Raw genomic sequence first — 27,500 nt, 5'->3', positions numbered from 1 at the left:
CTTCCATCAAGGGCAGGTAGCCAAAACCCATTTGTATCACTGACAGCCAGCTGTGTGCTTGGGAGCTGGGTTAGTCATCCTGTGACAACAGGTGTGTTTGTTTGCTTACTTCTCCAGGAATAGACTTCTCTTCACTTAGGTTGTTTACCAGCGCTGTCTGTGTTTTATGTATACCTGGCCGTTATAGCTTGTCACTCAGGTCGTCCAATTCTGGTCGCTCTGAGATCGTTGAATAATGTAATCAGCACAACACTTCCGTCTGCAGTGACACTGCGCTCCTAGCCTCCGAGAAAGAGAGGGAGAGGATGTCACAGCAATTCCATTTCAGTCTCTGTCTGCTGACAGACATCTATTAGTTGTACAATTAATGCAGCCTCCCTCTCTCTTCCTCTCTCCCTGTCTCATCGCAGCTACACTCTTATAAAAAAAGGGTACTATCTAGAACCTTAAAGGGTGCTTCCTCATAGTAGAACCCTTTGAAGAATCCCTTTTGGTTGCAGGCAGGACCCCTTTGGTTCCTGGTAGAAGCCTTATGGGTTCCATGTAGAACCCTTTCTACAGAGGGTTATGAAACCCAAACGGGTTCTACCTGGAACCAAGAAGGGTTCTCCTATGGGGACAGGTACATCGTGCACACAAGCACAGCCACTCACATGCACACATACACTAACCATCTGTAATACACACACACCTATCTATAATAAGTTAATGACACAATTGCATTTCCTCCATGAAAATGTAACATATATGGCCCCTTGAATCAGATTAAAGCCCACTGTCCCTATATTCCCATGTTGATGACCCCCTCTCCATCTCTCTTTTTCTCTTGTCCCCCGTCTCCCTCCCTCCCTCCCTCCCTCCCTCCCTCCCTCCCTCTCTCTCTCTCTCTCTCTCTCTCTCTCTCTCTCTCTCTTCTCCTCCATTTCTTGCATTTTCTCTCTCGCTACTCCCTGTCTCCACGTCCCCTATGCTAATGCTAAATTTGTAATGCCCATTATAGTGCAGTTACAGTACACATGGCCTTGGCTGCACTAGTCATTGAACATGGTAAAAAATAGCCCAGTGACCTTTATCAGATGAACACACAGACAGACAGACAAGTTTCGCAGTTTTGAATCCAAAATATGTGACCTACGTGATCCGTGTAGATCCAATGAGACAAGTTTGGGAGGGGGCTTTGGATCACTACTGGCTGTAAGCGAACAATTGATGCGTGTCTGGAGCAATACTGGCTGTATCCAAGGCTCAGCCAATCGCTTTACATAACAACAGAATGCAGCACGCGACTGAAGAGAGACGAGACAACCAATTGGCTAGTTACAGCATCAGCGCGTGCTCTGGAAAGACAGTAGAGAGTGGAAAGGCTGTTTGCCAGTTACATCAGCAAGGCCCCTGAACGATAACGAAGAGGTAGGTGAGAAGCCTGACCACGGAGACGCGGGTGAGAAGGTGATGAACCGAACTTCATGAGCTGTAACCGAAAAACAACTGGCATTTGGAAAGTTTAAGGTGAGGGAGAAAGTGTGGTGAAACAAGTATTGTTAGCATTGTTAAGTATCTTGCTAGCTGGATCGAATTCTCCATTAGCTAGCCAGAGAAATGTTGAGCAACATTAACCAACTTAAGTGATCAAATAATTGAGTTTATGGTGTAAAAATTAGCTGGCTAATAAATTCAGACAGCAAACGTTAGTTAGCTAACGTTACAACATCAGATGAGCTAACATTAGTAACCTAACCAATTCGCTATAGAATTATAGCGATATACGACTCCTTGCCGTTCCACAAGTTATAACGCTTTAGTTGCTTACTGGACCCTGGCAATCTGTGTGAAATGTTAACTAGATAATAATAATGAACTAACTACTATATGTGAAAAATGCTTAATTACATTTTTTTCACATTTTTATTTTACACACAGACTGAGAATGTAGATAATATTCTTTGTTGTTTAATTAGTGGGGGGGGGGGGTCACCTTTTTGGGCCCTCACCAGTATTCATCCCTGAAATCCAATAGGAATTACACATCAAATAATGTGACTTGCAGACTTGGAGATGGGCCTTGGTCAGGGATGTGACCAAGAACCTGATGGTCATTCTCAGAAAAAGGCACATGACAGACCACTTGGAGTTTGCCAAAAGGCACCTAATGACTCTCAGAGCATGAGAAACAAGATTCTCTGCCACCATCCCTACAGTGAAGCATGGTGGCTGCAACAATATTTTTCAATGGCAGGGACTGGGAGACTAGTCAGGATCGAGGGAAAGGTGAACAGAGCAAAGTACAGAGGGATCCTTGATGAAAACCTGCTCCAGAGTGCTCAGGAACTCAGACTGGGGTGAAGGTACACTTTCCAACAGAACAACAACACTAAGCACACAGCCAAGACAACACAGGAGTGACTTCGGGACAAGTCTCTGAATGTCCTTGAGTGGCCCAGCCAGTGCCTGGACTTGAACCCGAACAAACATCTCTGGAGAGACCTGAAAATAGCTGTGCAGCAACGCTCCCCATGGGAATGGGAGAAACTCCCCAAATACAGATGTGCCAAGCTTGTAGCGTCATACCCAAGAAGACTTGAGGCTGTAAACGATGCCAAAGGTGCTTCAACAAAGTACTGAGTAAAGGGTCTGAAGACTTGTGTAAATGTAATATTTAATTTTTGTATATTTTTTTATATAAATGACCAGAAATGTCTAAAATCCTGTTTTTGCCTTGTCATTGTGGGGTATTGTGTGTAGATTGATGAGGGGAAAAAACTATTTTATACATTTTAGAATAAGGCTGTAACGTAACAAAATGTGGCAAAATCAAGGGGTCTGAATACTTTCCAAAGGTAATATTTTGTATTAGTTTCATTTTAATGATAACATTTGCCTATGAACTCACTTGGTGAAAGCCACAGGCCTTTAAAAACGAAATATTTCAATATCCATGTGTCTGTCACTAACAAATATTGGCATGGGTGTGAACTCTACGATTTAAAATGTACTCAAAAAGAAAAAGCACCCTGGGAAATATGCAAGTCAGGGTTTACACCATATAGTGTTAAAACAACAACTGTCTGCTTCCAGCTCACACTCTCAAACACATAGATCCCCTGAACGCAGCCCACTCTCCAGATCCCAATCACCTGAATTCTGATCACCTGTTCACACACCTGTATGTCATTATCACACACTATTTAGTTCTGTTCTTCGCACCCCATCACTGTGAGGTATTGTTTGTTTTGTTGTGACACGTCTTTCAGACCTCTGTTTTTCCTGTAATTTACTCCTCCCTTGTATGATAGTTTTTGCCTGCCTCACTAACAACACCTTTTGCCTATTCCCTGCCTGTACTTTGGACTATCGGATTTCCTGCTATCAACCTATTGCCTGATCTCCCGGACGACGTTACTAGCCTTTTCCCTGCCTGTACTGTTGCCTTGTTGGACCCCCTGTGTATGACATTCTGCCTGCCCCTGGACCCAGCTACCTGCCTCCTCCTGTGGTCCTTTACAGTAAACACCTGCTGCAACCTGCGCTTAAAACCAGCTCTCTGTCCGCCATCGTGTTCATTACACGAACAATGATTTACTGTAGAACTACGGGTGTTCATTGTTTTACACTGAGAAAGTGTAACAGTCAGGACTACGCCAAGTAAGTCCACTTTACTGTAAATCAAATTTCATTTGAACACTTTAAGAGTAAAATGGGGAACACCGCAACAGAGTTAAATCTTGAACACTTTCAGAGTAAAATGGGGAACACCGCAACAGAGTTAAATCTTGAACACTTTCAGAGTAAAATGGGGAACACCGCAACAGAGTTAAATCTTGAACACTTTCAGAGTAAAATGGGGAACACCGCAACAGAGTTAAATCTTGAACACTTTCAGAGTAAAATGGGGAACACCGCAACAGAGTTAAATCTTGAACACTTTCAGAGTAAAATGGGGAACACCGCAACAGAGTTAAATCTTGAACACTTTCAGAGTAAAATGGGGAACACGGCAACAGAGTTAAATCTTGAACACTTTCAGAGTAAAATGGGGAACACCGCAACAGAGTTAAATCTTGAACACTTTCAGAGTAAAATGGGGAACACGGCAACAGAGTTAAATCTTGAACACTTTCAGAGCAAAATGGGGAACACCGCAACAGAGTTAAATCTTGAACACTTTCAGAGTAAAATGGGGAACACGGCAACAGAGTTAAATCTTGAACACTTTCAGAGTAAAATGGGGAACACGGCAACAGAGTTAAATCTTGAACACTTTAAGAGTAAAATGGGGAACACCGCAACAGAGTTAAATCTTGAACACTTTCAGAGTAAAATGGGGAACACGGCAACAGAGTTAAATCTTGAACACTTTCAAAAGTGTTATTTTAACACCAGCACAGTGGGACTCACATGTTCACTGACAATAGTGTACATTTAGACATTTTCAGAGTTAAATGTACATCATCGATTTTTCTGTTCAGTACTAACCAGTAGCCACCTCCTAGGTTTTGTGAACACAAATAGTATTATTTCCACACACACAGATGACCCACAGCAGACAAAGGGAGAGTGTTGTGTATTCATAACGATTACTGGTTATCAAAACCTTATATTTTCTATCCCTCTATATATTGTTGCGTTTAAATGGGATATCTCGTCATATCATTCAAATGTTGCTTCGTGAGCGACAACAGTCCCGTTCACAAGGGATGGGGCTCAGATAAATCCTCATGAAACGACATACTATTATTGATGCGGACACAGGGCAGTGTAAACGAAAACATTCATCTCTTTTCATCTCTCCCTCTCCCATCACTTTCTCCTCCCTCCCTCACTGTTTGTTTTGACGAATGACTTCCGACGCTAATGAATGTTCCTTCATCCACGATGCCTCGGACACTCTTTGTATGAGGAAAGTCACTGAGCACGCATGCAACTGCACATACACACAACCTTACGCACATAGACACACACCACACACACACACCCCTAATGGTCTAGCAGCATTCTACCGAGGCTAACTTCACGTTCCATCCAGCAGGAAACACAGCACTAAGACCCAAGTGAGTGCGACTCATTATATCCGCTTATAATTACCAGTTTGTGAAGCACCTGCCTGCCTATACATTATTAAACAACACCTATTTTAACACACCAATTGTATTCTCTGTATATACCAACAGCCTTATATCACACTGAACCACTTTAAGCCCTCGGCAGTTTAGCAGGCGCAGGCAGGCTGGCTGGTTGGTGGTGACACAGCTTATGGGTCTTTCTATAAACTAGGGTACCAGTGAGGATTTCCTACACAGGACAATTTGTTACGGCTGTTTACGGTCATTGGTAATAATCTGACAATGTTTAAACCTTTCTCATGGTTGGTGTCTTGACTGATTTGTCTAAAATCGTGTGACATAAAACATGACTTTTCTGTCCTTACATTTATGGCAGTGCAAGTTGTCATTATATCATATATTAAGCATTAATCAATTCAGGTAGACATTGATCTTGAACCCTGTAATAATCCTGGATCTAGCTGTCCGACAGTTTTTTTGTATAGAGATCTCAGAAATACAGTGTGACGACATAACATTTCGTGTCTCCTGATGTGAAAATAGTTTTCATTGGCACACGAATCCCCCCAAAATGTATACGATTGCAAAATCGAAAGCTTCTAACCGAAAGTCACCTTACCTTGATACATAAAAGCTAAATCGATACCGTCATTAACGTGTTTCTTCGAATAATTATGCATAATACTTGTGGGATGCGCATTTGGTGTCGAGATGTTTAATTATGACATGATATTTTTACACATCATCATCCGATTCAGGAAGGAATTTTCTGAATGACAGTCAAGTGACGAACATGTCGTAATAGCCCATGCAATGCAACAATAGCCCAAGTGCCGGGGTAAAAAAAGTGTTTGCGAGGAATGTCCAGAATATAGAGTATGTTGGTGTCTCATTCCCTGGTGAAGACAGTTGTAACTGGATCCCTGCTGGATCTAATATCCCTAGCGAATTGATGTTGATCATCTGTTGTTGTCTGCTTGATTTACAGTAAGCTCTCGTTAGATTTAACAGAGAAAGCATCAAGGCAATGAGTTCAAGTTGTCATTTGTCTGTGTGCATCTAATCGGACAACCGAGTCTACTGTGCACAATTGTGTAGGGCTGACTATTGCGCAACACACAACGCTATTCTTAATTATTCTGGATATAATGACAACAAATTACATAGTCTAGTGGGCTTATTCATAAAATGATCTGTTAATGAAATAACATGACAAATACATTTTGCTTTCCATGTTACACCTGCCATTGTAAACAATGCATGGGGCTTGAAGTAGCCTACTTGAATTTGAAATTGGAGCTCAGAAATTCAAGTACTGGAATAGGTCTACCTCGAAATATCTGACATTTAGTCATTTTGGTGCTTGAAAAGTCCTTGTATTTATTGTAGCCAATTTATAAGTTTTCCTGCTTCCTTATAATTAGACATGATTTAAATTTGTATCCGTTTTTATGAGTTTCCCGATGCTTCAATTGAAGGGTGTTGCGCTGTCAAACCACCTGCGGTTATTATGAGGACGACAGCAACTAATGCTGGCTTCAATTTGGCTTTCCATACAAATCCTTCCATTATAAAAGATACCTGGTTTTTAGTCGCTTTCTCATTATAAAAACAGCGATGGTGAGATTCAAATGGTGAGATTAATGCTAGCGCTATTCATGGGTTTATTAAATGAGTATGTGCCCGCATCGGCCACATAGGCTAGCGAAAAATCGCCATGCATGCACCCAATTTATTTAGTCAGGAAAGTCCACATTATTCCCACATATTTTAGAATGTAATAATATTTTAGAATTTGAATATCAATTAATTGGCAAGGGGGGATCTATATTAGGCCCTTATGTACAATTATATAGATTATACAATTGTATAACACTGAGGTCCTTGAAAATTACAATTACGTGCTTACAAAAAGTCCCTGAATGCCTTGAATTTGACTTGCCAATGTCTGCATGAACCCTGCTTAAAGGACGTTTCGTCCTAGGTCTATGTTGTATAAATGGAGTTTTGGGCCAATTTGCATATATTCACAAATGTGGAACTGCCTGAAAATCCTTTTGCCCCCATTATTTATAGAAATACCCTTATACACTGCGTCCAAAACATTAGGAACAACTGAGGTGAAAGCTATAATCCCCCTTTGATGTCACCTGTTAAATCCACCAATCAGTGTAGATGAAGGGGAGGAGATAAATTAAAGAAGGGTTTTTAAGCCCTGAGACAATTGAGACAAGTGTCACATTCAAAGAGGTAATGGGCAAGACAAAATATTTAAGTGCCTTTGAACAGGGTAGACAGCCAAGAACGGTCCACCACCCAAAGGACATCCAGCCAACTTGACAGAACTGTGGGAAGCATTGGAGTGGAACACTTACAGCACCTTGAGTCTATGCCCTGATGAATTGAGGCTGTTCTGACAGCAAAAGAGGGTGCAACTGAATATTAGGAAGGTTTTCCTAATGTTTTGTACACTAAGTGCATTTTGGTTGTATTGAGAGAATTTAGCCACTGAGCTGAAATAATTAAACAGCACTGAAATGTGCGGAGAACAAGTCCAGTTCCTGACATTAAAGTATTTCCTTACCAATCTGAAAAATCTTGCTTGGTATTGGCTTCCCTGACACACACACACTGGAGTCTGCCCCCGAGCTTCCCTGAGACACACACACTGGAGTCTGCCCCCGAGCTTCCCTGACACACACACACTGGACTCTGCCCCCGAGCTTCCCTGACACACACACACTGGAGTCTGCCCCCGAGCTTCCCTGACACACACACTGGTGTCTGCCCCCGAGCTTCCCTGACACACACACTGGTGTCTGCCCCCGAGCTTCCCTGACACACACACACTGGAGTCTGCCCCCGAGCTTCCCTGACACACACACACACTGCAGTCTGCCCCCGAGCTTCCCTGACACACACACACTGGAGTCTGCCTCCGAGCTTCCCCCCACACACAACCGGAATATTCTGCTTTCCAGTCCAGTAGGTTAGCTCGGCTCACGGAGCAGAAACAGAGAGCTAGGGCGTGGTGGACTGAGCCGAGCCGAGTGAGAGAGGAAGAGGAAGAGGAGGAGGAGAGAAATGAGAAGTGACATAATATAATAATAATAACATGCCAGAGTCTAGGGTAAACAAACCAGTAAAGATACATCCCCCTGGGGAGGTGGGCTGCAGACACAGGGGAGACAGAGCATCTGGTTAAGAGGAGACACACACAGAGGAGATTAGCTCCTTATTCATAGACAGACCCCAAAACATAGAGAGAGGACATTATGCGCAGGAGTAAACAGGAACATTAGTGTGTGAGACTGGATGCAGGAGGGGTGGATGAGGATGAGAGAAAGGTTCGAAACCCCCCACACACACAGACACACACATTCAGTTTACATCATCTCATCTTCACCCGATACCTTGGCACCACAACTGCTCTTGGTCCTGACCATACATGGTCAAGACAACCACAGCAGTGGTACAGTAGGTGAGAGACCCAAAGTCCAAGAGAATCTCAGGGAGACAAACAGACATTACATATGAATTCCTTTGGAGAGGCCCTGCCTCAGAGACTGAGATGCGCACAAGATCCCATATACCCCTATACAAGATCCCATATACCCCTATACAAGATCCCATATACCCCTTGTAGCCCTTTGTCCATCATATGGCCCCTATGTCCTCTGTGCCCCTCTTTCCCCATTTGCCCCCTACACCCCCTCTAACCCCATACCCCTGTGCCCTCCTCACCTGTAGGCCTTTAGCAGTGGCACAGTGAGCACCCAGTACCAAGTCCCTAGGGTGTTTTCACACTTGGTCCCTTTCAGACAATTTTGTGAACTCAGTTGTATTTTTTTGTCCAGTGTGAACACTTCAAAGGAACCCCTCAAAAGAGGAGCAAGCCAACCGAACTGAGACCATATCGAGAGGTGGCCTGAGTTCGGTTTGCTTAAAATCCTCGATACTGTTCCCTTTTTATTATGGCAATGTGAACACAAAGCTCCCCAGGTTCGCTTGTCATTATTCCCGCACCACACTCTAGACTACTGCAACACCATTTCCCCTGCAATACCCCTCGCATTGCTTCCACAAAGGAGAAAATCAAATCAAATCCAATTTTATTTGTCACATACACAAGGTTAGCAGATGTTAATGCGAATGTAGCGAAATGCTTGTGCTTCTAGTTCCGACAATGCAGTAATAACCAACAAGTAACCTAACTAACAATTCCAAAACTACTGTCTTATACACAGTGTAGGGGGATAAATAATATGTACATAAGGATATATAAATGAGTGATGGTACAGAGCAGCATACAGTAGATGGTATCGAGTACAGTATATACATATGAGATGAGTATGTAAACAAAGTGGCATAGTTAAAGTGGCTAGTGATACATGTATTACATAAAGATGCAGTAGATGATATAGAGTACAGTATATACGTATACATATGAGATGAATAATGTAGGGTATGTAAACATTATATTAGGGTAGCATTGTTTAAAGTGGCTAGTGATATATTTTACATCATTTCCCATCAATTCCCATTATTAAAGTGGCTGGAGTTGAGTCAGTGTGTTGGCAGCAGCCACTCAATGTTAGTGGTGGCTGTTTAACAGTCTGATGGCCTTGAGATAGAAGCTGTTTTTCAGTCTCTCGGTCCCAGCTTTGATGCACCTGTACTGACCTCGCCTTCTGGATGATAGCGGGGTGAACAGGCAGTGGCTCGGGTGGTTGTTGTCCTTGATGATCTTTATGGCCTTCCTGTAACATCGGGTGGTGTAGGTGTCCTGGAGGGCAGGTAGTTTGCCCCCGGTGATGCGTTGTGCAGACCTAGTATACACTGAACAAAAATATAAAAGCAACATGCAACAATTTCTACGATTTTACTGAGTTACAATTCATATAAGGAAATCAGTCAATTGAAATACATTTATTAGGCCCTAATCTATGGGTTTCAAGACTGAGAATACAGATATGCATTTGCCTCATGCAGTGCAACACATATTCTTCACAAAGAGATGATCAGGCTATTGATTGTGGCCTGTGTAATGTTGTCCCACTCCTCTTCAATGGCCATGAGACATTTTGGGATATTGGCAGGAACTGGAACACTCTGTCTTAAACATCGATCCAGAGCATCCCAAACATGCTCAATAGGTGACATGTTTCGGTGAGTATGCAGGCCATGGAATAACTGGGACATGTTCAGCTTCCAGGAAGGATTGTGTACACATCCTTGTGACATGGGGCTGTGCATTATCATGCTGACACATGAGGTGATGGCGGCGGATGAATGCCACCGCAATGGGCCTCAGGATCTCATCACGGCATCTCTGTGCATTCAGATTGCCATCGACTAAAATGCAATTGTGTTCGTTGTCTGTAGTTTATGCCTGCCCATACCATAACCCCACCTCCACCAAGTGGCACTCTGTTCGCACTGTTGAAATCAGTAAACCGCTCACCCAACACGCTGTCTGCCATCTGCCCGGTACAATTGAAACCCTGGATTCATCCCTGAAGAGTACACTTCTCCTGGTGAGCATTTGCCCACTGAAGTCGGTTACTACGCCTAATTGCAGTCAGGTCAAGACCCCGGTGAGGATGATGCATAGATGAGCTTCCCTGAGGCGGTTTCTGACAGTTTGGGCAGAAATGCTTTGGTTGTGCAAACCCACATTTTCATTAGCTGTCTGGGTCGCTGATCTCAGACGACGAGGTGCAGAAGCCGGATGTGGAGGTCCTGGACTGGCGTGGTTACACGTGGTCTGCGGTTGTGATGCCGGTTGGACATACTCTCTAAAACGACATTGGAGGCAGCTTATGGTAGAGAAATTAACCTTCAATTCTCTGGCAACAGCTCTGGTGGACATTCCTGCAGTCAGCATGCCAATTGCACGCTCCCTCAAAACTTGAGACATCAGTGACATTGCGTTGTGTCACAAAACTGCATATTTTAGAGTGAACTTTTATTGTCCCCAGCACAAGGTGCACATGTGTAATGATCATGCTGTTTAATCTGCTTCTTGATATGCCACACCTGTCAGGTGGATGGATTGCATAATTTGTCCAAAAATGATGCAGAAAAGATAATGCTTTTATCACTTCTAGGTTAGATTACTGCAATGCTCTACTCTCCGGCTACCTGAATAAAGCACTAAATAAACTTCAGTTAGTGCTAAACACGGCTGCTAGAATCTAGACTAGAACCTAGACTAGAACTAGAATCATATTACTCCATATTACTCCAGTGCTAGCCTCTCTACACTGGCATCCTGTTAAGGCAAGGGCTGATTTCAAGGTTTTACTGCTAACCTACAAAGCATTACAGGGGCTTGCTCCTACCTATCTTTACGATTTGGTCCTGCAATACATACCTACACGTATGCTACGGTCACAAGACGCAGGCCTCCTAATTGTCCCTAGAATTTCTAAGCAAACAGCTGGAGGCAGGGCTTTCTCCTATAGAGCTTCATTTTTATGGAATGGTCTGCCTATCCATGTGAGAGACGCAGACTCGGTCTCAACCTTTGTCTTTACTGAAGACTCATCTCTTCAGTAGGTCCTATGATTGAGTGTAGTCTGGCCCAGGAGTGTGAAGATGAACGGAAAGGCACTGGAACAACGAACCACCCTTGCTGTCTCTGCCTGACTGGTTCCCCTCTCTCCACTGGGATTCTCTGCCTCTAACCCTATTACAGGGGCTGAGTCACTAGCTTACTGGTGCTCTTCCATGCCGTCCCTAGGATGGGTGCATCACTGGAGTGGGTTGAGTCACTGATGTGATCTTCCTGTCCGGGTTGGCGCCCCCACCTTTGGTTGTGCCGTGGCGGAGATATTTGCGGGCTATACTCGGCCATGTCTCAGGATGATAAGTTGGTGGTTGAAGATATCCCTCTAGTGGTGTGGGGGCTGTGCTTTGACAATGGGTGGGGTTATATCCTGCCTGTTTGGCCCTGTCCGGGGATATCGTCAGATGGGGCCACAGTGTCTCCCGACCCCTCCTGTCTCAGCCTCCAGTATTTATGCTGCAGTAGTTTATGTGTTGGGGGGCTAGGGTCAGTCTGTTATATCTGGAGTATTTATCCTGTCTTATCCGGTGTCCTGTGTGAATTTATGCATGCTTTCTCTAATTCTCTCTTTCTTTCTCTCTTTCTCTCATTCTTTCTTTCTTTCTCTCTCTAGGAGGACCTGAGCCCTAGGACCATGCCTCAGGACTACCTGGCCTGATGACTCCTTGCTGTCCCAAGTCCACCTGGCTGTGCTGCTGCTCCAGTTTCAACTGTTCTGCCTGCGGCTATGGAACCCTGACCTGTTCACCAGACGTGCTAGCTGTCCCAGACCTGCTGTTTTCAACTCTCTAGAGACAGCAGGAGCGGTCGAGATACTTTGAATGATCGGCTATGAAAAGCCAACTGACATTTACTCCTGAGGTGCTGACCTGTTGCACCCTCGACAACCACTGTGATTATTATTTGACCCTGGTGGTCATCTATGAACACTTGAACATCTTGGCCATGTTCTGTTATAATCTCCACCCAGAAGAGGAATGGCCACCCCTCATACCCTGGTTCCTCTCTGGGTTTCTTCTTAGGTTCTGACCTTTCTAGGGAGTTTTTCCTAGACACCGTGCTTCTACACCTGCATTGCTTTCTGTTTGGGGTTTTAGGCTGGGTTTCTGTACAGCACTTTGTGACATCAGCTGATTTGATAGATTATTTCAGCAAAGGAGAAATGCTCACTGACAGGGATGTAAACACATTTGTGCACAAAATGAGAGAGAAATAAGCTTCTGTGTGTATGGAACATTTCTGGGATCTTTTATTTCAGCTCATGAAACATGGGACCAACACTTTCATGTTGCATTTATATTGTTGTTCAGTATATTTGGTGAAAATCACAACATAGGGTAAAAAATCAGTAGCCTACATTGGGTGGACAATTTTCCATTAAAGCATTATTTATGCTGCAGTTATTTTTCTGCTATTTATTCTGTTGCCAATAATATTTACATCTTTAATAGTATCTTCTGATTACAATTATTATGACTCATATTTTAACTTATAAACAATCTATTTGCTTCCAACTTGTATATAGGTATCTGTCTGATAACATGTTCTGATGGAATGGCTTGTCCTGCACTCAGAGTGCAATGAGTGAAAATGATTTTGGTGAATGCAAAGAGGACTTGGACCACAAAATAGGTGAAGTGAACTGGTCAAAGAGTTGAGTCCTCATTCAAAGGCAAGGGAGTGTGAATACAAAGAACAGAGTTCTGTCACTTTTTTATTTTATTTTTTACCCCAGAGTTCACTTTAAAGAAGACTGGACTGTATGTGAAAACCCCCACCCAGGCACAAGTAGGTTTCAAATAATGAGGTATCTCTCTCTCTCTCTTTCTTGCTCGCTCTCTCTCTCGCTAATGCAGTCTCTCTCAGTGGGGGAACCTAGGTACCTCAGTTGCACATTAAACATTAACGTAGCAGCTTGTTAGAGTGAAGGGTGGGAGAGGTGGAGAGGCACTGTGCTCCTGGTTGACACGTAATGGCCGCAGCACCCCACAGAGCCACACTGACCCAAACACAGTTGCCTTTGTCTGAATGCAGGGAGAATGGTCAGAGGATGCAACTGAGTTCACCGGTCGGCTCCCCGGAGGTTTCTCATACCTTCAATAGACAGCATCTCTCTTTGTCTGAAATATAGCCATGCCATCACTACCACACAATACGAAAGCGTATTGAATATCCACATCCAGTTTCATTGACTGAAAGGCTTTGTTTATTCCACAAACAGCAAATCTGATACAGGCACCAATCCTGCTGGATCCTATTCAAACCACCCTAAGCCAATTGGTAGAATGCGAATGATCTAAGGTATCATTGTTTACAGAGCCATATGAGAGAGATTGGGTGTCTCCCAGTGTCTATTTCAGCATGTGACTGTCCACGTGAAGAAATGCTGCAGTTTACTATAGAATACTACAGTACTTACTATAGAGCTCTATAGTAAACTGTAGTACACTGTAGAATACTATACTACACTCTGTAGTATCCCTCGATCTATACCATAGCATACCACAGTGAATACTATAGTATCTATACCATAGCATACTAAATACACAGTGAATACTCTAGTATCTATACCATAGCATGCTAAATACCACAGTGAATACTATAGTATCTATACCATAGCATACTAAATACCACAGTGAATACTATAGTATCTATACCATAGCATACTAAATACCACAGTGAATACTATAGTATCTATGCCATAGCATACTAAATATCACAGTGAATACTATAGTATCTATACCATAGCATTCTAAATACCACAGTGAATACTATAGTATCTATACCATAGCATGCTAAACACTCCAGTGAATACTATAGTATCTATACCATAGCATACTAAATACCACAGTGAATACTATAGTATCTATACCATAGCATACTAAATATCACAGTGAATACTCTAGTATCTATATCACAGCATTCTAAATACCACAGTGAATACTATAGTATCTATACCATAGCATTCTAAATACCACAGTGAATACTATAGTATCTATACCATAGCATACTAAATACCACAGTGAATACTATAGTATCTATACCATAGCATACTAAATACCACAGTGAATACTATAGTATCTATGCCATAGCATACTAAATATCACAGTGAATACTATAGTATCTATACCATAGCATGCTAAACACTCCAGTGAATAGTATAGTATCTATACCATAGCATACTAAATACCACAGTGAATACTATAGTATCTATACCATAGCATACTATATACCACAGTGAATACTCTAGTATCTATACCATAGCATATTAAATACCACAGTGAATACTATAGTATCTATACCATAGCATACTAAATACCACAGTGAATACTATAGTATCTATGCCATAGCATACTAAATATCACAGTGAATACTATAGTATCTATACCATAGCATACTAAAGTATTTTTTCATGTGGGCGTGTAGCTGAGCACTGGCCCCTTTGAGGTATTAGAGCGGTCATAGTCATTGCGTGTCTCAGAGCCTTAATTGGCGGCTCGCATAATATTACAATTGTACATGTTAGACTACCAAATACAGCACAATCTCAAATAGATTCTGAGCAGTCAAATTTCACAAACATAAACTGCACTATTTCGCTCATCCAATAGGTGGCAGTATATGATAGATACTGAGCTTTGCATTCAACGTGAGGTAGAGTAAACTGTTGCTTAACCCTCAAAGCAGATGGCTACGGAGGCGGGAGGCGAAGGGCCGAGCGAAGCAGTAGTGTATCCCACTCGAATGCACATGTTTTGGGGAGCATCAAAGTGAGTGTTCATCACCATCTTTGGCCAAATCGAATTACCAGGCAATGAACATGTAAAACGGACCGGTATGTAGTAGTCAAGCACGATCAAAAAAGGCAAGAGAAATGAACAACCTGCCACTAGAACGGAACAGGAAAACGAGGAGGGTGATGGTGAGGAAGCTAGTGGACCTGCACACACAAATGACGAGGGACAAGCTAGCCAAAAAGAAAACGACATGGCTGCAGTTGAACGTGAGGTCATTGAACTGGAGGCACATGACACCCTGATAGCCGAGCTGAGAACAGGTCTTTCCCACTATTGGTACATGGTCCCTGACACAGAGTACCCAGCTCTGAAGCAGTGCAAGCAAAAGGTCATGTCCTATTTTATGACTTGTGAGTCATTTTGAAAAGGAAACACAGGAATAGGCTGACCAATGCATTCCCTGACTGCCATGTCAATGTACAAGTATTGCATACGGAGAGTCATGGAGCAGCAGGCAGACTTCCACTCATCAGGCTATTAAGTACGTTACACTTAGATAGGGGTGTTTATAACACATCATTGTTTTGTGAGGCGAGTCAAGGAGCAGCAGGCACACTTCCACTCATCAAACTATTAATTTCTTTACTTTATTTTACCAGGCAAGTCAGTTAAGAACAAATTTTTATTTTCAATGACGGCCTAGGAAGAGTGGGTTAACTGCCTGTTCAGGGGCAGAACGACAGATTTGTACCTTGTCAGCTCGGGGATTCGAACTTGCAACCTTTCGGTTACTAGTCCAACGCTCTAACCACTAGGCTACCCTGCCGCCACTCCACTCTAACCACTAGGCTACCCTGCCGCCACTCCACTCTAACCACTAGGCTACCCTGCCGCCACTCCACTCTAACCACTAGGCTACCCTGCCGCCACTCCACTCTAACCACTAGGCTACCCTGCCACCACTCCACTCTAACCACTAGGCTACCCTGTCACCTCTACACTCTAACCACTAGGCTACCCTGCCACCACTCCACTCTAACCACTAGGCTACCCTGCCACCACTCCACTCTAACCACTAGGCTACCCTGTCACCTCTACACTCTAACCACTAGGCTACCCTGCCACCACTCCACTCTAACCACTAGGCTACCCTGCCGCCACTCCACTCTAACCACTAGGCTACCCTGCCGCCACTCCACTCTAACCACTAGGCTACCCTGCCGCTACCCTGTCACCTCCACTCTAACCACTAGGCTACCCTGCCGCCACTCCACTCTAACCACTAGGCTACCCTGCCACCACTCCACTCTAACCACTAGGCTACCCTGTCACCACTCCACTCTAACCACTAGGCTACCCTGCCACCACTCCACTCCACTAACCACTAGGCTACCCTGTCCACCTCTACACTCTAACCACTAGGCTACCCTGCCACCACTCCACTCTAACCACTAGGCTACCCTGCCACCACTCCACTCTAACCACTAGGCTACCCTGTCACCTCTACACTCTAACCACTAGGCTACCCTGCCACCACTCCCACTCTAACCACCACTAGGCTACCCTGCCGCCACTCCACTCTAACCACTAGGCTACCCTGCCGCCACTCCACTCTAACCACTAGGCTACCCCACTGCCGCCACTCCACTCTAACCACTAGGCTACCCTGCCACCACTCCACTCTAACCACTAGGCTACCCTGCCGCCACTCCACTCTAACCACTAGGCTACCCTGCCGCCACTCCACTCCCACTAGGCTTCTAACCACTAGGCAACCCTACCACCTCTACACTCTAACCACTAGGCTACCCTGCCACCACTCCACTCTAACCACTAGGCTACCCTGCCACCACTCCACTCTAACCACTAGGCTACCCTGCCGCCACTCCCACTCTAACCACTAGGCTACCCTGCCGCCCCTCCACCACTCCACTAACCACTAGGCTACCCTGCCACCACTCCACTCTAACCACTAGGCTACCCTGTCACCTCTACACTCTAACCACTAGGCTACCCTGCCACCACTCCACTCTAACCACTAGGCTACCCTGCCGCCACTCCACTCTAACCACTAGGCTACCCTGCCGCCACTCCACTCTAACCACTAGGCTACCCTGCCGCCACTCCACTCTAACCACTAGGCTACCCTGCCGCCACTCCACTCTAACCACTAGGCTGCCCTGCCGCCACTCCACTCTAACCACTAGGCTACCCTGCCACCACTCCACTCTAACCACTAGGCTACCCTGTCACCTCTACACTCTAACCACTAGGCTACCCTGCCACCACTCCACTCTAACCACTAGGCTACCCTGCCGCCACTCCACTCTAACCACTAGGCTACCCTGCCGCCACTCCACTCTAACCACTAGGCTACCCTGCCGCCACTCCACTCTAACCACTAGGCTGCCCTGCCACCACTCCACTCTAACCACTAGGCTACCCTGCCACCACTCCACTCTAACCACTAGGCTACCCTGCCGCCACTCCACTCTAACCACTAGGCTACCCTGCAGCCACTCCACTCTAACCACTAGGCTACCCAGGCTCTTCAATTGGGGGTGTGTACACATCCCTATTTGTTTTATGTGCTATATTTGGAGATGACTTCTATTGAAAGCATTGCACGAGCAGACAAAACAACGTAATTGAGGTATGTCATGTCAATTTGCAGTTAAAGTGGTAAAGGTGGTGGCTCTTCAATTGGGGGTCTGAACTCCCATTTGTTTTATGAGGCTCCCTGGACAGAACAAAACAACGTTAGTGACTCCAGTGTTAGACTATAATGAGGTTTGGACAGAATTAGTGACTGTCCAGATGTCAAGGTGATTGAAACACATTGCAGTCACCCACTTGGACTGAGACATATGCATGAGCACAATATGGGGCTTGAAATAGTGAACCTATATGGGCGTGAGAAACCATTGCAAATTACAGCCCTTAGGGTTCTTAAACATTTGATTTTCTATTACATTGCCATCTAACAACACATGACATCAGCAAAAGGGTCTTTCTTCACAGCTGTAAGTCAAAGCAAAATCAAACCCTTCAGGGCCTGTCTCGCTGTGGGTCCCTATGGAGTTCTTATGCTTTCTGTATTCAGGTCCTTTAATAACCTGTCTCCATTGATCATCCTTGAGATGTTTCTACAACTTGATTGGAGTCCACCTGTGGTAAATTCAATTGATTGGACATGATGTGGAAAGGCACACACCTGCCTATATAAGGTCCCACGGTTGATTGTGCATGTCAGAGCAAAAAGCAAGCAATGAAGTCATAGGAATTGTCTGTAGAGCTCCAAGACAGGATTAGATGTAGAGGCACAGAGCTGGGGAAGGGTACCAAAACATTTCTGTAGCATTTAAGGTCGCCAAGAACACAGTGGCCTCCAAAGACTCTTCCTAGAGCTGGCCGCCCGGTCAAACTGAGAAACCGGGGGAGATGGTCCTTGGTCAGGAAGGTGATGGTCACTTTGACAGAGCTCCAGAGTTTCTCTGTGGAGATGGGAGAAACTTCCAGAAGGAAAACCAGCTCTGCAGCACTCCAACAATCAGGCCTATATGGTAGAGTGGCCAGATGGAAGCCACTTCTCAGTAAAAGGCATGACAGCCCACTTGGAGTTTGCCAAAAGGCACCTAAAGACTCTCAGACTATGAGAAACAAGATTCTCTGGTCTGATGAAACCAAGATTGAACTCTTTGGACTGAATGCCAAGTGTCACGTCTGGAGGAAACCTGGCACCATTCCTACGGTGAAGCGTGGTGATGGCAGCATCATGCTGTGGGGATGTTGTTCAATGGCACGGACTGGTAGACTGGTCAGGTTCGAGGGAAAGATGAACGAAGCAAAATACAGAGAAATCCTTGATGAAAACCTGTTCCAGAGAGCTCAGGACCTGACCTGTCTCTGAATGTCCTTGAGTGGCCCAGACAGAGCCCGGACTTGAACATGAAAATAGTTGTGCAGCGAGACTCCCTATCCAACCTGACAGCGCTTGAGAGGATCTGCAGAGAGGAATGGGAGAAACTCCCCAAATACAGGTGTGCCAAGCTTGTACCCAATACCCAATAAGACTGGAGGCTAAAGGGTCTGAATACTTATGTAAATGTGATATTTCAGTTTTCTATTTTTAACAAATATGCGATAACAAATATGTTTTTAGACAGACAAACACAGACAGAGGCATGCCACGCACATGCTGACATCCACAGACACACAGACAGGCTTGTGTCGAGAGATCGCAGAGGAGAAGGGCAGAGGAGGAGTGAGAGATGGCTGTGTAGAGCCAGTGAGTGTAGGCTTCCAAACCCAGCTCCATATAGACCCATAGCTCAAAAAGGCATAACGCCCTTTACTCCTCCACCTGAAACATCCTGCTCTCTCACAAGCACACACACACACACACACCACACGCAACACAGTAGGACCCCGATCCTTTTATCACGCACTACATGTGGAACAGAGCAAAGTGGAAGGGGACGTTCACTATCAAGACGTCAAGACATTCCTCAAAACACACAGTCACCTTGCGCCCCTCTAGCAAAGCCACCGAGCCCCTCTATCAATACATAACAGTAGCTCCATCTCAGAGCCTTATTAGTTAACCTTGTCCACGCACAGTCCAGGGTCCACCCTCCCAGCCCCAAGCTCTTCCCTCCCTCCGTGGCTCAGTTGGTAGAGCACGGCGCTTGCAACACCATGGATTGTGGGCTCATTCCCCACCCATACAAAAATGTATGATGACTGTAAGTCGCTTTGGATCAAAGCATTTGCTAAATCGCATATATTATTTATTTTATGATTTATCCTTCCCCATCTCCCCTGTCAGAACTCCTTACCAGGTGTGAGCGACGGTGAAGCGCCGGCGGTGGCGGATTCCCCCCTTGTTGACCATGAGCCTGCGGAAGAGGCGCGGGGAGCTGCGGGGGGATAGTTTGGGCGAGGTGGCGCCCCGCTTCCCCACCTGGCCAGTGTTGAGCTTGGGGGGCTCCAGCTCCAGGTGCATGTGTTCTTTAAAGGTCCTGATGCATCCAGAATCAGCGTCCGGAGCACTCAGCTCGTTGGATGACATGCTGATGGACAGACGAGGAAAACAGTGGAATCTTCCGGGTGGACACCGGCGCTCAATTCCAATTTTTTTCTGTCCTTTCTTTCGTTTGCTCTCTGGCAGAGGCTATGGCATGCACAGGCAGGCAGAGCCGAGGGCTGGAGGGAAGCAAAGGGATTGAGGCTAATACACTAACACATGCACACAAATGCCTGCTTTCACACAGTGTATGTGGCTTTGCCTCCACTCTCTCGCTCTTTCTCTCTCTGTGCTCACTCCTTCTTCTCAGCTTCAGGGATTAGCAACCAGAGTCCTCTCGCTCTCTCTCTATCTTCTCTCTCTTTTGCGAGTCTTCCTCAAAGCTCAGAGGGCTTTCAGTCTTTCCTTCAACAGGTCTTAGTCCTCCTTCCAAGGAAGAAGAAGAAAACTGCTCCCGTGTTCTCTTCTTTCTTCCCCACCTCTCTCTCTCTCTCTCTCTCTCTCTCTCTCTCTCTCTCTCTCTCTCTCTCTCTCTCTCTCTCTCTCTCTCTCTCTCTCTCTCTCCCCCTCTCCCCCCTCTCTCTCTCTCTCTCTCTCTCTCTCTCTCTCTCTCTCTCTCTCTCTCTCTCTCTCTCTCTCTCTCTCTCTCTCTCTCTCTCTCTCTCTCTCTCTCTCTCTCTCTCTCTCTCTCTCTCTCTCTCTCTCTCTCTCTCTCTCTCTCTCCCCTCTCTCTCTCTCTCTCTCCCTCCCTCCCTCCTCCCTCCCTCCCTCCCTCCCTCCCTCCCTCCCTCCCTCCCTCCCTCCCTCCCTCTCCCGCTGGGTCTGCCTGTCGTTGTGTGTCTGTAACGTGCACACCGACAGCGTTCCCTCCCTCTCAGTCCATTCAGTGTAGAGAATCTCCCTAATGAAAAATTCACCAGCAGGCCTGCAAGCTGCTCTGCTCTTTGCCCCTTATCAACGGCTACCCTCCTCAGGCAGACACTCCTAGAGAGGCAGACTCCCTCCTCTCCTCTCTGACAGCTACTGTTGTCCATGGCTAGGTCCCCCTCTACATAAAAACACACACACACAGCAGGACAGTGGATTGAGAGGCTAGCTGTGCGATTGGGATGTGGAGAGTCACATGCTCCACTGTTCATTCAGAATAAACATGAGGGGCTCAGTGCTCGCACGCAGCTTCACCCCCCCCCCCCGGCTCTGATTGGCTGCTGGTTGTTTTGACGACAGGCAGGCAAGGACAGGGACAGGTTGCCATGTTTCTTGGTGATGTGGCTGAATCTGAATTGTAATGATAATAATATGACATTTTGCCGAACGCAAATAGACACACATACATGAGCGCACGCACAAACGCAGACACACACACCTGTTCCAACCATGAGCACACGCACAAACGCAGACACACACACCTATTCAAACAGAATGCATAGTAACCCAATGCATTGTCAAACACTGCAAATACACATAGGATTGCACAACTGAATTCAGCAACCCTTCATAGTAACAAATTGCCCAGCATAGTCTGACACACACACACACACTCAAGAGAACATTCCATCACAATCTATGTATGTCATTCACAATCAGACAGCCATGTAATTAAACCTCTTGTGCTGTGAAGGAGGAGGCTCGTACTCATCTAACCGTGAGATTACCCCCCACAGAGACCAGGCAGACTGCTGAAAAAGAAAGACGTATCTGCCACTTACTGTAACAAAAAAGAAATGTATTGTTTATTTCACTTTTGTTTAGAATCTATTTAACTTGCTTTGGCAATGTAAACATATGTTTCCCATGCCAATAAAGCCTTGAAATTGAAATGGAATTGAAAGAGAGAACAAGAGAGAGAGAGAGAGAGAGAGAGAGAGAGAGAGAGAGAGATACAGAGAGAGAGAGAGAGAGAGAGGGTGGAAATAAGATATTTTGGTAACACTTCATTGGACTCGATAGAATGATTGACAGAACAAGTGTTGCATTTCTCTTTCTGTGTTGGTGACCCCCATATCATATCTGTGAAGGAGGAGGCTAGTACTCATCTAACCGTGAGATTACCCCCATATCATATCTGTGAAGGAGGAGGCTAGTACTCATCTAACCGTGAGATTACCACTCATATCATATCTGTGAAGGAGGAGGCTAGTACTCATCTAACCGTGAGATTACCCCCATATCATATCTGTGAAGGAGGAGGCTAGTACTCATCTAACCGTGAGATTACCCCCCATATCATATCTGTGAAGGAGGAGGCTAGTACTCATCTAACCGTGAGATTACCCCCCATATCATATCTGTGAAGGAGGAAGCTAGTACTCATCTAACCGTGAGATTACCCCCCATATCATATCTGTGAAGGAGGAGGCTAGTACTCATCTAACCGTGAGATTACCCCCCATATCATATCTGTGAAGGAGGAGGCTAGTACTCATCTAACCGTGAGATTACCCCCCATATCATATCTGTGAAGGAGGAGGATAGTACTCATCTAACCGTGAGATTACCCCTCATATCATATCTGTGAAGGAGGAGGCTAGTACTCATCTAACCGTGAGATTACCCCCCATATCATATCTGTGAAGGAGGAGGCTAGTACTCATCTAACCGTGAGATTACCCCCCATATCATATCTGTGAAGGAGGAGGCTAGTACTCATCTAACCGTGAGATTACCCCTCATATCATATCTGTGAAGGAGGAGGCTAGTACTCATCTAACCGTGAGATTACCCCCCCCCCCCCTATCATATCGATGAGGATTTATTGGCACTTGACACAACATCAGAGTTTTTGGTGTGTGCAGTTTATAAGGTGCTTTATAAGGAAAAAAATAAAGAATGTCTATTGTTGCATATGTACAGTAATGTGTAGATAGTACATTTTATGTTCATGTTTTCAATATATCTCAAAATACCTCTGCATATTGGTTATTGATTTGGACACTTTAAAACGGCGTTTGGACATTGGGCTATTTATTTACCAATATGTCTTGTCAACAGGAAGCAGTGACAGCATCATTTTCAACTTATGTTTTAAGGAACAGAAATTGAACATTCAACATCCAACGGTGGTCTACTTAATCAGGTAAGAACTGGTGAATGAGTGCAGAAACATGCTGTTGTGACCGGTGTAGATTGCCTCTGAGCTGTGTTTTGATTGGCTTACATATGACCAAAGGATCAGGGTTGGTTGTTGATATGTATTCTGATAAAGAAACAAACAACATCCATAAATGGAACATTGTGGTGCCCCTTATGCACCAACTCATCTCTTCCACAAGAGTACAGTAGCGACATCGAAAATAACAATGGTCTTGTTTGACGATGATACAATATATTGCAATGTACAGTATAAAATATACTGTAGCTATTGTACAGTATAGCCTATGGGCGTGGGCTAGCCAACTGTCATAAATAACAGCCAGGTGTTTTATACAGTTGGTACATTATGTGCACTTGCAAACTAACAGTAAAATATCATCAACATATCATAAAACAAAAACACCTGATGAAAGTAATAAACAACGTCCATAAATGAAGTGCACCAACTCCTCTGTAAAGTACAAATTAACAAAAAGGGGACATGAATAGCCATGCTAGCCCAACGACGACAGTACAGTAACTAGATAGCATGTACAGCATTCACAAATCAATCAATAAAAAGTTCATGAAATACATACATATCACAATATATTGGTGGGAGACCATTATAGTACACTGTCAGTGAACATAAAAACTCATTATATGTGTTTTAACACATAGGACCTCTTCCACATGGGTATAGTAGACAGGGAAGATGTAAGGTGGGCAGGGGATAAGGGGGAGTACAGAAGGAGAAGGAAGAATGCAACATTAAAAAGGGCACTTACAACCACAAAAGGAATGTACACTAATATCAGGCATGTGAACTATTCAGATTTTGTGTAATTATACAACATAGAATTCAACACTTGTTATACTGTAAATGATTTATCTTGATGATATACCAGAAATCAGGGTCAACACCAATTGTGGGCACGTTCGAGGTCGTAGTTATTTCAAGCGCAGATGGGAAGACCTTGACGTTGTGCCCTAATTCCTGGGATAAATAAATAAGTGCAGCAACGCATCCCATCCAAAAGTGAGAATGTTCTTCGACTGTGAAACCCTCGCAAGGCTATATGATGAAATAAGAGGTTGTCTTATGACCATGTATAAGCCATTGATCAACCAGGCTTAATGGCTGTTGTGTCAATGAGGTGGCTTGTTTTCATTTGACTAACAATTATAATGTGTTGTCATGACGTTGGCCTGGGGGTTGGTTTATGACAGTCATAAATACTTCTTCCCCCCCTTTTTCCTCTCTCTACCCTACTGATGTTACATTTGAAATATTATATTATTAATATATTCTGGTAATCTGACCAATGGAACATATGCGGTGGTACTTAATGAATATGATGTCAGTTCGGTTGTCATCTGAGACATTCTCGTCAATGATAAGATGACAAACTCTACAGTGGAAAGTCTACACATCAGAGTTATCGTATTCACATTGTTGTTCACATTAAATGTTTGAATATGAAATTATGTGAGAATTGGGTTTTCATGAGTGAATTAGGCCTGATTCAGTGACCCGCCCACGTGAAGAGACATAGGTTGTAAACTATGAAACACACCCATTTTCTTCCTTCCTATATAAAGCCTTGAGGACAATATAACCTCCTGTTCCGAGGATGTGAGGACGACGGTCCGATGTCAGAATGGTTCAGATAATAACTACAGAATGAAGCCAACGTCAGCGTGAGCTTTGGTTGCGAATGGTATGAACTTATGAACTCTTATTCACTACATAAGTTATATCTCCTAGCCGTTGAGTTAGCAATATTATAGTATTTAGTAAATAAATAATTCAACCCAATTTTTAATGGCTGATTCAACTTGTTAGCCAGGGTTTGTGAAAATAACGAAGAATTTACAACTTTCAGATAAGACTGAGTTAAGGTGACGATTAATATCGACTGCTATTGATGTAAAATATTACTAGGTCTTTAAGAGTTTATTCGGAAGATAACATCTCTATAAATATTATTTCGTGGTGCCCCGACTCTCTAGTTAATTACATTTACATGATTAGCTCAATCAGGTAATATTAATTACAGAGAAAGGATTTTATAGAATAGCATGTCATATCACTTAATCCGGCATAGCCAAAGACACGACAACATGTATTACTAGCCACTTTAAACAATGCCACTTTTATATGTTTACATACCATCCATTACTCATCTCATATGTATTTACTGTACTCGATACCATCTACTGCATCTTGCCTATGCCGTTCTGTACATCACTCATTCATATATTTTTATGTACATATTTTTTAATTCCTTTACACTGTGTGTATAAGGTAGTTGTTGTGGAATTGTTCGTTTTAGATTACTCATTGCATATTACTGCATTGACGGAACTAGAAGCACAAGCATTTCGCTACCCTCACATTAACATCTGCTTACCATGTGTAAGTGACAAATACAATTTGATTTGATTTGATTTGAGTTACATAGCCACAGTTCATTGTCAGTGAGTGAGTGGTAATGTTGTGAACAGGGCTATCCCCACAGCTCACCGCTCACTGCACTGCAGTGCAATGAAAAAACCTAACCTTATGGACTGGGTCTATCTGAGGTGAGTGTCAGGTGAGTCTGTCTGTCTGTATGTGACAAATACAATTTGATTTGATTTGATTTAATCAGAGGTGTGAATGGCAGCGCTCGTTTGTTCACACCCGCTATCTCACGTTGCCCTGCTGTTTACAGATTCATAGTGTGGAACCACCAGAAAGATATATACAGTTGTTGTATCTGTCCACAGAAAGAGAGATGGATTGCGGGACTTTATCTTCAATGTTAAGCTCAGTCTCAAACACCTATAGCTGTGTCCTTCCCCTGCTGAGTGAAAGCCATGCGAGACCATAAACCCTACTGTTCCTGTACATTGTTCATTTACATCTATCTCACTTTACTTGCACTGCAGCCTCATCCTGTTGTTGAAAGCTATGGGAGACCAAACACCATAACCCCTAGTGTTGCTGTACCTCTGTGTTTGTTAATCCACAGCTATGTCACCACCTGCAGTGTGAGAAACCCTATGTGACAGCATACCTGGCAAGCGTTAGTTAGTTCATGCTTCCTTGGCCTTTATGCTGTAGAGTGAACCGCCGGGTGTCAGTGAGTGTACTGAGGAGGGTTACCAGGCAGAGTGTTCGGGGAGGCAGGGGGCTGATGAGCTGAAGTATGGGAGGCTCAGTGAGAGGTCTGGAGAGTAGGGATGTAGTGGGAAGGAGGCAAGAGAGGCATTCATAAGAGGCTGGTGCCCTGAGGGCTAGTGAGGCAGGGGAATGAAGAAGGCTCAGTGAGAGGTAGTGGGCGAGACGCAAGGGGTTAGGGGTTCTGGGAGCGAGACCTAGAGATGAGTTCTTATGTAACTCAGGGTCTTACATAAATTGTCCCTCGCAGATGAGTGAACACAGTGATCGAAGACACCCTGGTCCCCCGGTACAGATACAGCTCTCTCTGCAGAGACGCCTGGCTGGCTGTCCACTCATAGAGGAGAGAGAGACAGAAAGAAAGAAAGAAAGAAAAAGCCCTGTACTTCAGTGTGTTGCTGAGGGTTGGAGAGTGATATGGAAAGAAATGGAGGGAAAAGGAAGAGGGGAGATAATGATGGATGGGGAGAGAGAGAGGGGAGATAATGATGGATGAGGAGAGGGAGAGGGGAGATAATGATGGATGGGGAGAGAGAGAGGGGAGATAATGATGGATGGGGAGAGGGAGAGGGGAGATAATGATGGATGGGGAGAGAGAGGGGAGATAATGATGGATGGGGAGAGGGAGAGGGGAGATAATGATGGATGGGGAGAGAGAGAGCAAATCCTGGGGCTTTTCAAGTTTTCTCTGCACACTTTCCAGCACATTTTGTAGATTTATATTTGGAATGTGTGAGAGAGACACCCTGAGAGCGAGGGATGTAGAGAGACAGAGGCAGGGAGAGCGAGAGCGCGAGCGCGAGAGCGAGAGAGCGGAGCCCAGGCTCAGAATAATCCCCCTCTCTCTCTGACATTTTCAGGGAGCTCA

At 44.6% G+C, this 27,500-nt stretch overlaps 1 protein-coding gene across 2 annotated transcripts in view; it reads right to left on the bottom strand.

The window, feature by feature from the left end:
• LOC124038034 (cAMP-specific 3',5'-cyclic phosphodiesterase 4B-like) overlaps positions 1-27,500 on the bottom strand; it is a 240,049-nt gene that overhangs the window by 161,805 nt on the left and 50,744 nt on the right. The window contains exon 1 of one of the 2 annotated variants that reach the window (XM_046353407.1): positions 20,207-20,886. The exons of the other annotated variant lie outside the window; for it this stretch is intronic. Coding sequence (XP_046209363.1) covers positions 20,207-20,439 — 233 coding nt within the window. The 5' untranslated portion in view covers positions 20,440-20,886. Of the gene's footprint in view, positions 1-20,206; positions 20,887-27,500 lie in introns of those variants that run through there. 2 annotated transcript variants of the gene reach the window in all.

This window comes from Oncorhynchus gorbuscha, linkage group LG06, assembly GCF_021184085.1.
Source record: "Oncorhynchus gorbuscha isolate QuinsamMale2020 ecotype Even-year linkage group LG06, OgorEven_v1.0, whole genome shotgun sequence".
NCBI lineage: Eukaryota > Metazoa > Chordata > Actinopteri > Salmoniformes > Salmonidae > Oncorhynchus > Oncorhynchus gorbuscha.
The sequence above is the reverse complement of the archived record's forward strand: the minus strand, read 5'-3'. Positions and strand labels throughout refer to the sequence as shown.